General features: G+C 36.8%; 1 protein-coding gene across 1 annotated transcript in view; it reads left to right on the top strand.

Annotated features, from left to right (window-relative positions):
- Nucleotides 1–14,257, top strand: part of IPMK (inositol polyphosphate multikinase) — a 79,539-nt gene that overhangs the window by 59,104 nt on the left and 6,178 nt on the right. The window contains exons 5-6 of the mRNA XM_039547683.1: nt 1,334–1,506; nt 13,223–13,304. Of these exons, the coding sequence (XP_039403617.1) occupies nt 1,334–1,506; nt 13,223–13,304 (255 nt within the window). The remainder of the gene's footprint in view (nt 1–1,333; nt 1,507–13,222; nt 13,305–14,257) is intronic.

Raw genomic sequence — 14,257 nt, 5'->3', positions numbered from 1 at the left:
GTGAGGAATTTTTTTTTCTCATGATCATGTATGGCTTATAAGTTCAAAATTGGCTAAACAGGGGATCTGTGTCCAGCATATGAGAGAGAATACAAATCTGATGACTGCCGGGAGAAAAGAATATGCATGCATTTATTCACAGGGTGCTAAATGTGGCCCTAAAGTGTTTTAGTTTCAGCAGTAGATATGCTGAAAACCTGTACAATGGGTGTCATGTTGTCTGAAAGTTAGATTTGTGACTAGTGCTAACGTTTCTGCCCTCTTTTCCTCCACCCCTTTTCTGTATACCCTGGTCATCTCCCCATCTTGTATGGAGTACTGCAATGTATTAAGGCTAAGCAAATGTGTGGAATGGGGAGCATAGTTGTTTGGGAGCCTAGGTGTGGGAAATAAGCTGATAAAATGTACCCTTATCTCTTGCAGGCTCTTTCTGCTTCAGGGAAGGAATTGTAACCGTTTGAGTTGCATTTCCTTCTCTGCACTCCTCCTGGGGTGACGCAGGAAATACACTGCTCCATACTCAAACTGACCCTAAAGGCTTTCTAACCTACAATATAGTACCTGGTACCTGTGAAAAGTGGAGACGTGATTGCACATAAGCATGTCTGAAAATGCCAACAGAGAGCATTTTTTGCTTGGATAGACATACAGACTTGATGTAACATCTTGAATGTATTTCTATCCAAAAGACTTATGCGATTGTAAACAGTTTGGAAGTTTCTGTTCTGTTTCAGTTAAAGATTTTATTGCACACACTAGGCCAAAATGCTTTGTTGCTGAGTACAGATGGAAAGTTCTGTCTTGAACTAGGATGGTCAAAGTGGATGAGAGAAGTGGGTGGAGAATTTTTATCTTGCTGTGGTAAGGATATGAGATGTGCCTTTTCCCCCTAAAACAACAATTCCCATTGATTTTTAATTCTACTTGTCTCATGTTTAAAGATAATACTTACCGGTAATTAGATCATTGGTACTTATTTTAAATTTATTAAAGACTCATGTGAATCAAACTCCTGAATTCCTTTTCAGCAATAAATTTGAATCTGATTCAGTACCGGATAGGCTGTTGTAATTAATGTGTTTTCCTGAGGCAGGAAGATTGGTGGCTACTTTTTGAGACTTAATTGCAACAGAATTTGTATGTGTACCATGCTAGTGAGGGTTTTTTTCTGTTTGTTTGGTTTTTTATTCACTGGTACAGATTTGTCCTCCCTATTCTAACACTTAAACTTAACATCTAAAGTGTGCTCCCCCACCGCCACTGATTCAGGCATAACTTATATAATAAAGTACTTTGTGTTATCCTATTGTTAACAGAGTTGTCTTTTTAACAGATCTATACCTAAAACTGGAAGATGTGACGCGTAAGTTTAATAAGCCGTGTATAATGGATGTGAAAATAGGCCAGAAAAGTTATGATCCATATGCTTCAGCTGAGAAGATTCAGCAACAGGTCAGCAAGTACCCACTAATGGAAGAAATTGGGTTCTTGGTGCTAGGCATGAGGGTAAGACCTAATCTTTTGTTGTATTCAAATTCAGTTTATGCCCTGGTCTATTGCTAAGAGTTAACAAGATTTAACTAATAGTTTTCTAGTAAATAACACACTTCTGTCCCTCCTGTGTCACTAAAATGTTATCTGAGTAAATTCACAAATATTGTTATGTCACATAAAATATATTTAAAAACACAGCTCTTGTTTAAAAAATTTCTTTTAACTGTGCAACGTCCCTTCCAAGATCCTAACCATAAATTGAACATATAAATAAGTATGATACAAAAATATGTCAAGTTAGAAATTGGGTCTTTTAAAACTGAATTTAGTTTTGTCCCAAAGATTTATTTTCACTTGTCATCATCTAAACTTTGGGGATTATCAAAGCAAATTTTCCTTGTTTTTTTTTTTAATTATAAAGAATATATTAGTTACTTTGTATAGTAATAAACCCACATTTTAATGTGTTGGTTTGTATTATTTTGGTATATTAAAAATATTTACAAATAGAATGATTTTATGGGACATCTTGTCAGCAATACATATTAAGGCAGCTTTTGGCTTTGCTTTCAAGACAAGGGCGCTAATCTTGCAAATACCCACATTTGCTTAACTCTGCTTATGTGAGTTGTCCAATTAATGTTGTTTGGGGTCTATTCGTGTACAGTTAAGCACATGCCTAAGTGTTTGTTTGCAAGGATCAGGGCCTGAGATATTAAATAGAAATAGATGTTATATTTTTCTGAGATAAAAAGAAATTTGATGTTTGAAGTTTCAAAGAAATTTGTGGTATGTGGAGACAGATGCACACACACATTTACAGTCTATTCTGTTTTTTTTTTAAAGTTTTATTTATAGTTATGCTACTTTCTGACTTCAATGTTTACCACTAACAGTGCACAAAGTTAAGGTTTTTTGGCATCATTGGACTTTAGTTCATGAAGATATTGACCACATAATGCGAAGAGACACATATTGTGCATTTCTCCAGTAAAGGCAGTGCTCAACAACATCATGATTGACCTTTTCTTGCACTCAGCCTGTCCAGAATAATCTTCATGATTGTTTCAAATACAAAATTTCTTTTCCTCATCTCTTCCATGATGTCTTCTGCCCCACCCCCTTCCTAGGAGTAATATTTCTTTATATTGCTAAAGCACTTTCCAACCACTTTTGCACTAATTATTGAGCAGTGGCAGAGATTCATAAAGTAAAATAATTGACAAGGATTTTGCTTATGAATATTTTTGCTTGTTTTTGCCAATATGGGGTCATTTTGAATAGCTAGATGCTTATTTCCTGCATTATCATCTTTTGGTGTTGATCTAGATTTTGCTTGAGAGTCGGACAGGATTTTATGTTTCAGTGAACTGACACTTGGTATAAAATCAAAGAATTACTCTTGGGGGCAGGAAGGAATATAGACCATGCTGCAGCTCCTTCATTAATTATGTTGGGGACCAAGAAGCTCTTTGAGACTTGTTCTTGGATAACCTAATCATGAGCTGTATGGTCTCCTAATCTGAAATTTTGATTTAGTTTGTTTCTGGTGCGTGCATATACTTATGCTTTAATGGGCTGAGGGAAACAACATATCTAAAGGAGAGAAGGTAAAATGCAAATACAAAAAATTTGGCTAGTTTCTTGAGTACCACACCGAGTGTGTTCTCTATCAGAAGCAGACTTTTCAAACATCAACTTCTCAAGCATTTGTATGCTTGTATCTAAATAGACATTCAAGGTAATGCACATTTGAGACCTGAGAGGGACAGGCAGAGAAGATTACAGACCTTTAGAACATCTGAACTGAACGATTGCATCTTTTTTCTTGTCCTTGTCTGTCTTACTCCAGGTCTAAAACAAGACTTTTTACTTGTATTATTACTAACCCTGGAAAATGTATTTGTAACAATCTTGCACAACTTCCCTTTTATACAGAAGTGTTAAGCAGCTTATGCTGGATCATTAAGCACATAAAGATTTCGCTCTCAAATCTATAAACCAGATCATGATGTCTGAGTGCATTAAAAACTAAGCTTTATAGCCTTGAGGGCAATAGAGAGCTCCTTTTCATTAGAAGAACTATCCGATGGACTACTTAGATCATCTCTAATCTTCTGTAAACAGTTATTTTGTACATCGATTGACACATTTTGTAGAAGCCTGTCAACCAGATTATCCTTTTCAGAAAGACTTTATTTTGTCATCGATTTACTACACACTTCAATTTGGGAGGCATTTTCTGTCTGTATTTATAGTAGATGAAGAGTGTTACTCATATTTCCTTCATTTTGTTTTCTCATTGTGATATCCTGTTACTATTTTAAGAGGGAGATCTTTTGGAATAGTTTTTCTGGGATCTGTTGGGGAAAAATAATATTTGATCTGAGATTTCTGCTGTCTCAGCTAATACTGTGCTGGTATAGAATGTAAAAATGAAAATTTAAGATAAATGTTTGTTTTGGAGTCTTAATAAAGTAGATAATGGGGTTTTCTATATATGGGTATTTAATTGAATGGGGGCAGCAAATGTAGATGTTAAGCCAAAAAAATGAAAAAGTTACGTTGAATTTAGTCACAAGTTCAGAAGTGAATGCATTTAATTTGTGCATGAAGTGTCCTCCTACGAGAGCTTCATAGTGCCTGAAGCCATGGTTAGAACAAAGACCATCTGCATTCCTAGTATTGTGCCTCAGAATTCTGAGACAATGTGCTGGGGTTAATTTGAAGAGGGCTGATTTTCTTATCCAATGAAACACCAGAAGCTTACATAGTTAGTCCATGAAGATGTAGACCTGACCTGGCATCAGGTGAAGCTGACTTTTGATACAAGTGAGATGGTAACAAGAGCTGCCTCGTCTGGGATGGAGGCATCTGGGTTCCACCAAGAAGTCTAGAGAGAGAGCGAGGGAGCTTGAGGACCTGCCTTAAGCCTGAGACCTTTTGTATGGGGACCTTGTGCAGGGGTCACTGCAGAAGGCAATGGGGATAGAGGCTGCTTTATTCTCTTCAGCCTGTGTATCTCTCTTCAGGTCCCTATGTTAAGGGAGAGCAAGGAGAGGCTGTGCTTTGTAAGGTGGGTTTCATATTGAGAACTGGCCTCAAAGCAGCCCTGTACTATCTGCCCAGAGCTGTCTGCTTAAGCAGCATCAAAAGCCAAAGGGTCCAAAGCCCTTCATCTGCAAGCATCAAAAACTGAAGGGCTTTTGAAGGTTTTCAGGTTGCTTAAGTATCTTAACTGAATCTTTTCATACCTTTAACGTGTTTGTGCTTCATTAAAGTTTAACCTTAATGCTGAAATTCCTGGGTGTATAGCGATTGTTTTGAAGATAATTCCCACATCTCTAATGTTTTTTACCCTAAACTACTGGTATGTGCTCTCAACCGTAACTCCTTTTTAAGGTACTGTTTGGGTTTTTTTTGTTTAGGAATTATAACATGGACACGTAGTACTTATGTAAGATTTTATTCTCCTCCCACATTCTCTTATACAATGACTAATCAGAAACAATTGGATTCCAGTCCCATAAGGAAGGATGAACATTATAGCTCTGCTGGAATGTGGCTGATTTTAATTTATTGTTCTCTTTATATAACCTCTCTTCTCTGACCTGTAAAACACTATATTTTATATGTTTTTATAGTTCACTGACAATGTAAACACAATGCTTATTTTTACATTATTTTGTAATTGTGACAACTATTAGTGTTTACATTCTCTGTCATTAATTGTGGTGGTCTTGTTCACATGGAAAATTCATTCAGCTTCGTAGCAACAATTATCTTCTCAGCCGTAGTTCATCTGGACACCATGCTGTCCTATCTAGTGCCATTGTGGTATCTGGATTTTGTACATCTTGTACAAAAGCTGCAGAAATAGTATTTCTGTTGTTTTTTACGTATAGAGAGTTTGCTTCTTGGCAAAAGTGGTTGGAGTACACTTTTTTTGTATAATGCTCAGCTAGTAATGGATTCACAAGACTTTTCCTTATACCCAAATCTCTTCTGTTGGTTAACTTTTTCCTGTGTTCCTGTTTTATTTTTGGTAAAGATAGGATTTTAATCGATTACTTCTGTATGCGATCATCTGTTACTCAATATGCCAGCGGTCATATGCAAGGGATGTTGCCCTCTGATGGAGAAGATGATAAACTAAGGGCATTATAATAAAGAAAGTAGGCATTTCCCTGTTCTTCAGTCTCTCCTCTTGATACAGTTTATTATTAGAGATGATGATCTGTAATAATAAAAATTGTTGACTAATTCAGTAGACTGCAGAGAATTGCTTTCAAGGATCACATATTTAGTTTCATCAGTTGCTAACAGTGTTAAATATTTCTTAGCTTTCATGTGCTTGAAAGGGTAGTATGTAGAAAGATCTACAGAAATTGAATTTGCATGATTGTGAACCATTCAACCTTCCATGCCATACAGAATTTGTTTTGCAGAGTGAAACATTCTGAGAGCCATGAGGTAGAGAATGGGAAGTAGGGAATCCATGGTGGATCTTTCTCTTACAGAGTGGTCTGCACAAAAAGAGAGCTGGAGAGGCACTTCTTTAGAGCAGGGATTCCCAAACTGTGGACCGTGGTCCAAAGGTGAGCCATGATACAGTTCCAGGTAGTCTACCGGTGCAACTGCATTGTCTAGTCAAGCTCTTAATACTTCACGTGACTTGTGTAATCTAAGTAAAAGCTATATAAATGTAATGATTTGAGCTGTATATGTTGGACAAAGTATAGAAAAAACTTGTATTTTTTAAATAAACTGCAGTATGTTTAATTATTGCAAGTACAATGGTGCATTTCACTGCAAGGTAACTAGCAACGTGTGAGCAGTCCACCATTTACAACTGTAAAAAAAAATGGCAAAACAATATTTCAGTCTGACATGGATTTATTAATTTTTGAAAATGAGAAGTGTGTGCTGTTGGAGAAAATAATGAAAGTCCTGGACCAACTACAGCTACACAAAAATGAGCCAGTCGAAGGAATAAATAAAGTGGTAAGAAAATATGACGACAAATACTTGAAGTTTGGATTCTCCTTTAGCGGATCGGATGAGTGCCTGTTGCCTCACTGTGTTGTGTTAACTTACTTTATATTTTTAGTTACAATATTTGATTCTTTTCCAATTAGTAGAGAGTAGAGTTGGTTCTTTACTTCCACAGCACAGAAATCCAGATTTTACCATAAAAAAAAATTGAAACACAATATAGTGTTCAAAGTTGGACAACTATTTTGTGTTAAAATAAAAAAAAACATAATGTATTTTTAACAATTTTGTTAACCTTGTGTTGCTTATTCAGTTTCATACATTATACATTTATACAGTGTTTTTTCCTTGTGTGAACATGACATTTTGCTCTCAACATTTTTTTTTTTTTCAACTGCAGTTTTAGTAAAACTGTTTGGTTTCAAAGATCTTGAAGCTTTTCTTTGAGTGCATATTGCTAGGGATTTCTATCATTATAATTGTTTACATTAAAATGAAAAGGAAACATGCATTGTTTATTTACAGTTTATATGTATGTAATTAAAATAATTTTCCTCAAGAAGCGTTAATAGTGGGCCGCAGTGCCTATTGCAGATGTACAGCTGGGCCTCAGGGAAAAAAGTTTGGGAATCCCTGCCTTAGAGCATGTTATATAGCAGAGATTTCCAAAGTGTAGTCTGCAGTTCACTTGCTGGTAGGCTGTGAGAGATCAGACTGCCCTCACATTACTAGGCCTCCTTGTTTCCAGCAGAGAGAACAGATGGGTGAACAAATAAAATAAAAAATAAAGTAGAAATTGGGATTAACCATTGTTCAAAAAGCACTAACCACTTACAATAGCATAAGGGCAGCTAAAAATACATAAAATATTTACCTATTATTACTCTTTCCATCTAAGACATTGCTCTAGTTGATACAGGGTTGTTATGAATTGGAGGATGGGTGGAGAGAGTCCATGAGACAACCTCTCTGTTTTAATAAGGTTTATCCTAAAACACACTTGTGAAAAGAAGCAAGTGCTTTGTAAAGTAAACCCATTGTTTTATCGGAATATTTCTGGCAGTGTTTTCAATATACTAAACACGGGTGCATTTTATTTCAATGAATAGGCATTCCACTAAGTGTGCACACATATTAATGTCTGAAGTATGTGAAGAATAGATTTGGAATGTGCATTCACTTCAGCGAACCTAAAGATTGTGCTCCAGATAGATTCATAGTCTCATATTGAACATGGATAAAATTGTGTGTAGTTCAGCGTGGGATTAGGTTTTTTTGTTTTTAAAAAAGGAAATTGATTGCAAAACAGCCAACTTTAAAGCAAAGAGAATTTAACACACAAGTTGAGAAATGTAAAATATGGTGGAGGAAACAAAATTTGGCACCCATATATGCGGTATAAGAGAGAGGTTTTAACAGCATATGCAACAGTGCAAAATATGTACTGCATAAATGCAGGTAAGGCCACATATAGCTTGCAAAGACATATTAACACGCCAACAATCTCTTTTATTTGCCCCAAATTTAAGCAAAACAAACAAACAACAGTTCTTCAGCTCACCCTGGTCTATAAATCTCAAGGGATTTTCCCCTTTACTTCTCAGGCTGTCACTGACTTCCCTCCCAGGGGATTCTGGTAGTCCTGCTTCCTAGCTCTGAGTCACCGGATCTCCCTCACTCTAAACCCAGGTTCCTTCTTCTAAAGCTCAGCTGGTGTTAGCAGAACTGTCCCAGGTACACTGGCTTTGCTCCCTCTTAAAGAGCCAGTGTCACCCTGTGACATGGGAAGTGTTTGATTTTAGGATCTATAACTTGAATTTCTTGACTTCAGTGGAATTAAATTTTCATCCATAATATTGCACTCAAAACATGTCGTCCTTAGAGCTAATGAAATTGTCTTTAAAGCATAGGGCAGTAAATTAATCTTCACAAGTGTAATTTCTCCTCTGTTAATAGAAAGTTAATACAGTTAGCACACAGTGTAAAGCAGACACATATCATTAGAGCTATTTTCATGGCTTTTCTTTCCAGTGTATAGAAAGTTTCCATGACCCAGATATCCTTGTTAAATATCTTGACTGACTTCAACTGAAACCATTTTTTTTATTGTTGAAAGTTCTCTCCAGAGGTGATTGTAGACCTCATTGCATCTAATACACTGTAGCAAGATCTGGGAGGTAATTAAAGGAGACTAGTAATGGAGTTGTTGAAAAATCTTGCACTCACTTTTCATACTTCTTTTGACATTGTAAATGTGGTGAAAACTGTAACATCACATTTATCCTACATACTCATGAGTCTAAATTTCTGAGACTAAAACTCAGAGAAACTTACTGGAAGTCAAATCCAAGATGATTGATTATGGCAAGTGACAAGCCAAGACTTTGATTTTCTGCAAAACTGTTTAGTTAGTTACCTTGTCCTCCCATCTTCCCCCTATTTGTCTGTGTTCCTCACCTGTCATTTCCTATGTGACATCTAGTCTGTAAGTCAAAGATTTTAAGGTCTGAAGGACCACTATGATCATTTGTTTAGTCTGATCTCTGGCAGAATGTAGGCCACAGAATTTGATACAGTAATTCCAAAAAGTCAGTCCAATAAGTTGTGGTTGAACTAAAAGATATCTTTTTAGAAAGACATCTCTTCTTGATTAAAGGTTCCTAGTGTTGAGTAATCCACTATGTTGCTTGTTAAAAGTTCCAACGGTTAATTATCCTGGCTGCTAAAAATATGTACTTTTAGTTTCTCTAGGTCAGAGACTGTTGTCATTATTGTCTGTCCAACAGGGCTTTGATCATTGAGTGGGATTCCTATGTGCTACCATAATATAAATAATAATAAATGAGGCAGAGACTGCCCACCACTGCGCACCTCCCCCCCGATTTATTGAAAGGTTATGGTGCAGCACAAATGTCTTAATTGCTCTTGAAAGCTTATCAACTCTGTGGAATAATGTTTTGGACTGCAGATCTTTTGTATTTCAGAAAACATTTTGAGATAGTTCATAATTTTGAATGTTTTTCATAGGAATCCTCAATTATATTCTGCTTTTTCACTGAACTAATTTAAATCAGTTCTGAGTCCATAACTTGGCACCGAAGTGTTCTTTGTTACTTATTCAAGGAATGAGTTAAACCTGTATATTCAAACTGTATGTCTTCACTTAATTAATTGTATGCTTACTCAGAGCTGTTCTCCTAAACCGGTGTGCACATAAACCAGAACTGTTGTTTATAAACCAGAGAACAAACTGTACACTTTGTATCTTTGTGCCTTTCTCACTCAGCAGCAGTGAGATTTTGTACCTTCATCGTGTCAGTGCAAAAAAGAGAACATATGTCAACGTTTCTAAGTGAATTTACAGTCCTTGTCAATAACAATACAATACCAGCCATTAATAGAGATTAAGGGTATTAGAATGAGAGAATAAAAAGGAGTTCCTAGAGGTTTTTCAGATCCTTAATCCCCCCCCCAAAAAAAAAGTTTGTCAAAACTTAGTGGGCCAGGTCCTCTGCTGGTATAATGGGAACTATATTGATTTGCATCAGAATGTCTCAATATTTGTTTGCTTGCTGTGTTTCATCACGTCATGCACTCCTTTCTGCCTGGATCTTCCAATCTTGTGAGCAGGCAGGCTATTGATATTTGAGATTCTTTCTGTAAGAGCAGAGATACCTTTATGTAAACAGAACACTGTATGTATAATTATAATATAAAATATATTTATATGTAAAAATAAATGACCAAATGAATAAATAAAAGCACTCCTGAATCAGTAATGAAGCTTAATTTGCACATTTATAAAACTGATTTTTGACATGTTCAAGAAGTCTGAAAAATATTTAATCTAGATATTTATTTATGAAACCAGAATAGTACTTTATTTGATAAAGATTCAGATGAAGGTCTGTAGAGGATCGGGGGAGGGGTGTTAACCATAGATTATTATTTTTAACAGTTTGTATATTTCACTGTCTTGCCCTGAAAATCAGTACTGGATTAGTATAACTAATATAATGTAATATTTGCCTTGATTTCTGTAAATCATCTTACAACGTAATATCTGAAGTTGGAGTTGCAAATTTTCAACCCAGTCATTTTATTAATGTATTAAACATTTTAAAAGGAGAATATTGGCTCCACCTTTTCTTTTGAATTTGAGGTTTACATTAAACCAAATATGTAGTGTTAACTAAAACTGTACTTAAAAAGAGATCTCTCTCACACAAGGATCTGTTTGAACTAAACAGAAATAAGATAACACATTGACACGCCTGGAAACAAGAACAAAGTCCTGATTAAGTTCATATGAGGAGGGTTTTCTTTGAAAGTTAATCATTATTTGAATTTCTTTGCCGCCTTCTCTTGTAGAATCCAGATTATTAACATCTGTTTAAAAAGAGACTGGTGTGCTGGGCCCCAATTCTGCATCTGGGTCTGCCCATATGGAAACCCATTAACTTGGGGCTCCTCATTGGTGCACAGATCTGCCCACAAAGAATCAGATGCATGGTCTTTTTTGGGAGTCTAGTGGGATCAGATACGTGCAGTTTACGTTTTAGTTGAGATGTGGCCACAAACGTCCTAACTTTTATATTAAAGCATTTTCATTAAATAAGCTACTGCATTCATACAACAGTGTGATTTGGGAATTGAGAATGCAGTTGGGGGAGAGAGGGAATGGGAGGCGAGCATAATTGTGTTACATCCTCCCTGACCTGAGATGCTAAGTCCTCCCCTGCTTTTTAAGTTTGTGAAACCTCCACCACTTAGCGGTCTTCTTGGGATACATGAAGGAACATGTCCTGTGATTCAGAGTTTTTGGGGTCTGAGCCTTCACCTATCCCAACTCTACAGATGATTCTGTGGTGAAATGGGCCTTCATGCTCACATGGGTGCTTGGAATATGGTCCAATTCTTTTGTAAAGCAGATGGGTGTAGGGTTATCACTGATTTCTTCTTATCCCTGGCCTTCCGGTTGCTCACTTTGAGTCAGCCCCTTTTTTTGTTGCCCTGCTGTCTGATCTACTTGATCCCATGTTCTTCTCACAGCTTCTTAGATATACCTTTGATTTTCCTCTTTGTACTGTTCAAGTCATGGGTTTTACTCACTTCAGCTCAAAGCTGCATCAAGATTCTGGTGTGTTCATATGGCCCGGTGTCTGCATGCTGATGTGCAGCCTTATCAGGGGCCATTGTACTGTTGTTTAAACCTGGGATGGGGAAGCCTGGAGCAACAGCAATCGATTGGATCATGGACACTGAGTAGAGGGATATGAACGTGGACAGGCAGAGGCAGATTGCAAGGTAGTACACAGGAATGGATGCCCAGTGGGATTATAGGAAGGGATTGAAGGACTAGAATACCTCAGTTTATTGTGAATGCCCATGGCTGCACCTTTTAACTGCATTAACCCTGTACCAACACATAACTACCTTGTCTGCCTTACAGTTCAGAACACGGCTGCCTTGCCATGTGGCACTGATAGCAGTGTGGATGTGTGAATGTGTACAGTATTTGGGGGGGGAAAGAGGGGTGAGCATGAGGTTAGCATGCAGTGAAGATAAGGCCAGTGTATTAAGTAGGCAGTTTTGGCTACAAGTTTGTTTAGATCTCTTAGCACTGTTTGGAGAGAACGTGAGAGCATTGTTTCTTGGGACAGGGCATAGGTGCCAGGCATGAGGTTTCTGCTAGAGACAATTCCCTGTTTGACATGTTGTTAAACATCCCTGCTTCTGAAAGCCAGGCTTTATGTAAATGTTGTAAATAAAAGCGTAGATCTTTTTTGACCAGCAAGTTTTGTCCTGGTATATCTGTCAGGGTTGCAATTTAAAAAAAACACCCTGAAATAGTTACACCAATGCAAACTCTACTGTGGCTTAGTTATGTGGTACAGCATATTCCCCTACCCGTATGTACAGCTTATTCTTCTTCTTGTATGGGAATAACTATACAATATTAAACACCATTATACTGCTATAACTGCAGCTATACTAGAAGGCTTGTACTGCTTTTGCTAAAACATACAGCTTTGTAGTGCAGACAATGCCTAAAAAAAAATCGGATTGACACCAATTTCAGTTCCAAATGAAAAACTCACCTGTCAGGCCTTGAAAATCTGCTATGGTTTGGCATGGAACCACATTACTCCTTATCTTAGTAAACTTGTTGAAATAGTTCATGCTTTGAAAATTATGAAACTTTAAAGTTAGGCTTGATTTTTATAAGCTTGTTGAGTTTAATTGTTTTACACGTAGGGTGACCAGATGTCCTGATTTTTCTTATATAGGCTCCTATTTCCCCCCCACCCCCATCCCGATTTTTCACACTTGCTGTCTGGTCACCCTATTTACACCAGAGTATTTTACTGTGGGAATAATTTACTGCAAATAGTTAAACCTGTAGTGGAATGTTATTTTCTGGTTTGCCAAATAAATCCACATTAGACAGCACTATAAAGTGTTTGCTTCCAAGATACCAATAAATTGTTGATAATGATAGTTGCGAGTATTTCATCACTACAAAAGTCTGTATTCTTAAAGTAAAATTGGATCAGATTGATAATTGGCATAGTAGAGCACAAGAGGGCAGTGCTGACCTCTTAAAATCTGGAGGTATGACTCACTGGGACAAATTTATCAAAGTTTTCTTAGAATATCTGTTACATGACTCATAGCTATACAGGAATATCAACTGCTCTGGATGAATTCGGAATTCCTTTGTTTTTTGCAGGTTTACCATATTCATTCCGACAGTTATGAGACACAAAACCAGCACTATGGAAGAAGCTTAACAAAAGAAACAATAAAAGACGGTAAGTGAATTAAAGTGTATGTGGATGGATGTGCACATGCACATAGTACTGAGTGAATAGGAAATTTCAGACTCTACATATTTTCTATTTTCTTGTGGACCCTTGTTTACTGGATAACCTGCTGGATCTGCAACAGGCTTGGGTGGCATTTGAATTAATCAGTGACAATCCAAGTAAACTTAGGCATTTGGCCTAAATAGCTCTGCAGATTACAGTAAATGTCCCAGAACATTTGTTTCTTGTATTCTACCACAAATTACCTCCTTATTTACAAGTAAATTGTTCTGTGCCGATATGACTTATTAGAATAAATTCACGAGAGTGTTAAATACACATCAGATGATAAAAATTTACCTTTGAAAGATCATATAACAGAGCATGCATTATGCCCTGTTTTGATAAGGCTGCTGTAAATGTATGTTTACTTACATCAGTTTTCCTCAATTTAAGCCTACCCTTACCTTCTGAACATGCATCTTAAAATGAACCTCTATCAACTTCCTAAATAACTGCAACAGAATGGGTGGTGCAGTGGCCTTTGTATGTTTCAGAATAAAATTATTTCTCTCTAAAACCAGCCTGTTTAAAGCTGGGGCAGGTCTGTACGCAACAAAGGTTTCTACCATATGGGTGTTTGATCTTTGTGATGTTTATTTCAAACCAATTCCTAATTGACACATGTCCATTTAACAAAAATTCCTCCACATCTGCATTAATTTGTCACCTTGTTGACTGTTTTAGTAAAGAAACAAAGGACTACTTGAGCATGGAGACCAAAGTGCTTGCTCTTCCTGGGAGCGTTGGTCTCCCCGCAAAAAGATTGATGCAGATTGATAGTGTGACATGGTTGACAACTTATTTGGTTGGTTTCCTTGCTGCACTTGTTCTGTGAATAAATTTGTCAATTTTCAATACTTTCAGTTTTATACTTGTAATGAGTGCTATATATACTG

This window comes from Mauremys reevesii, linkage group 7, assembly GCF_016161935.1.
Source record: "Mauremys reevesii isolate NIE-2019 linkage group 7, ASM1616193v1, whole genome shotgun sequence".
Taxonomy (NCBI): Eukaryota; Metazoa; Chordata; order Testudines; family Geoemydidae; genus Mauremys; species Mauremys reevesii.
The sequence above is the reverse complement of the archived record's forward strand: the minus strand, read 5'-3'. Positions and strand labels throughout refer to the sequence as shown.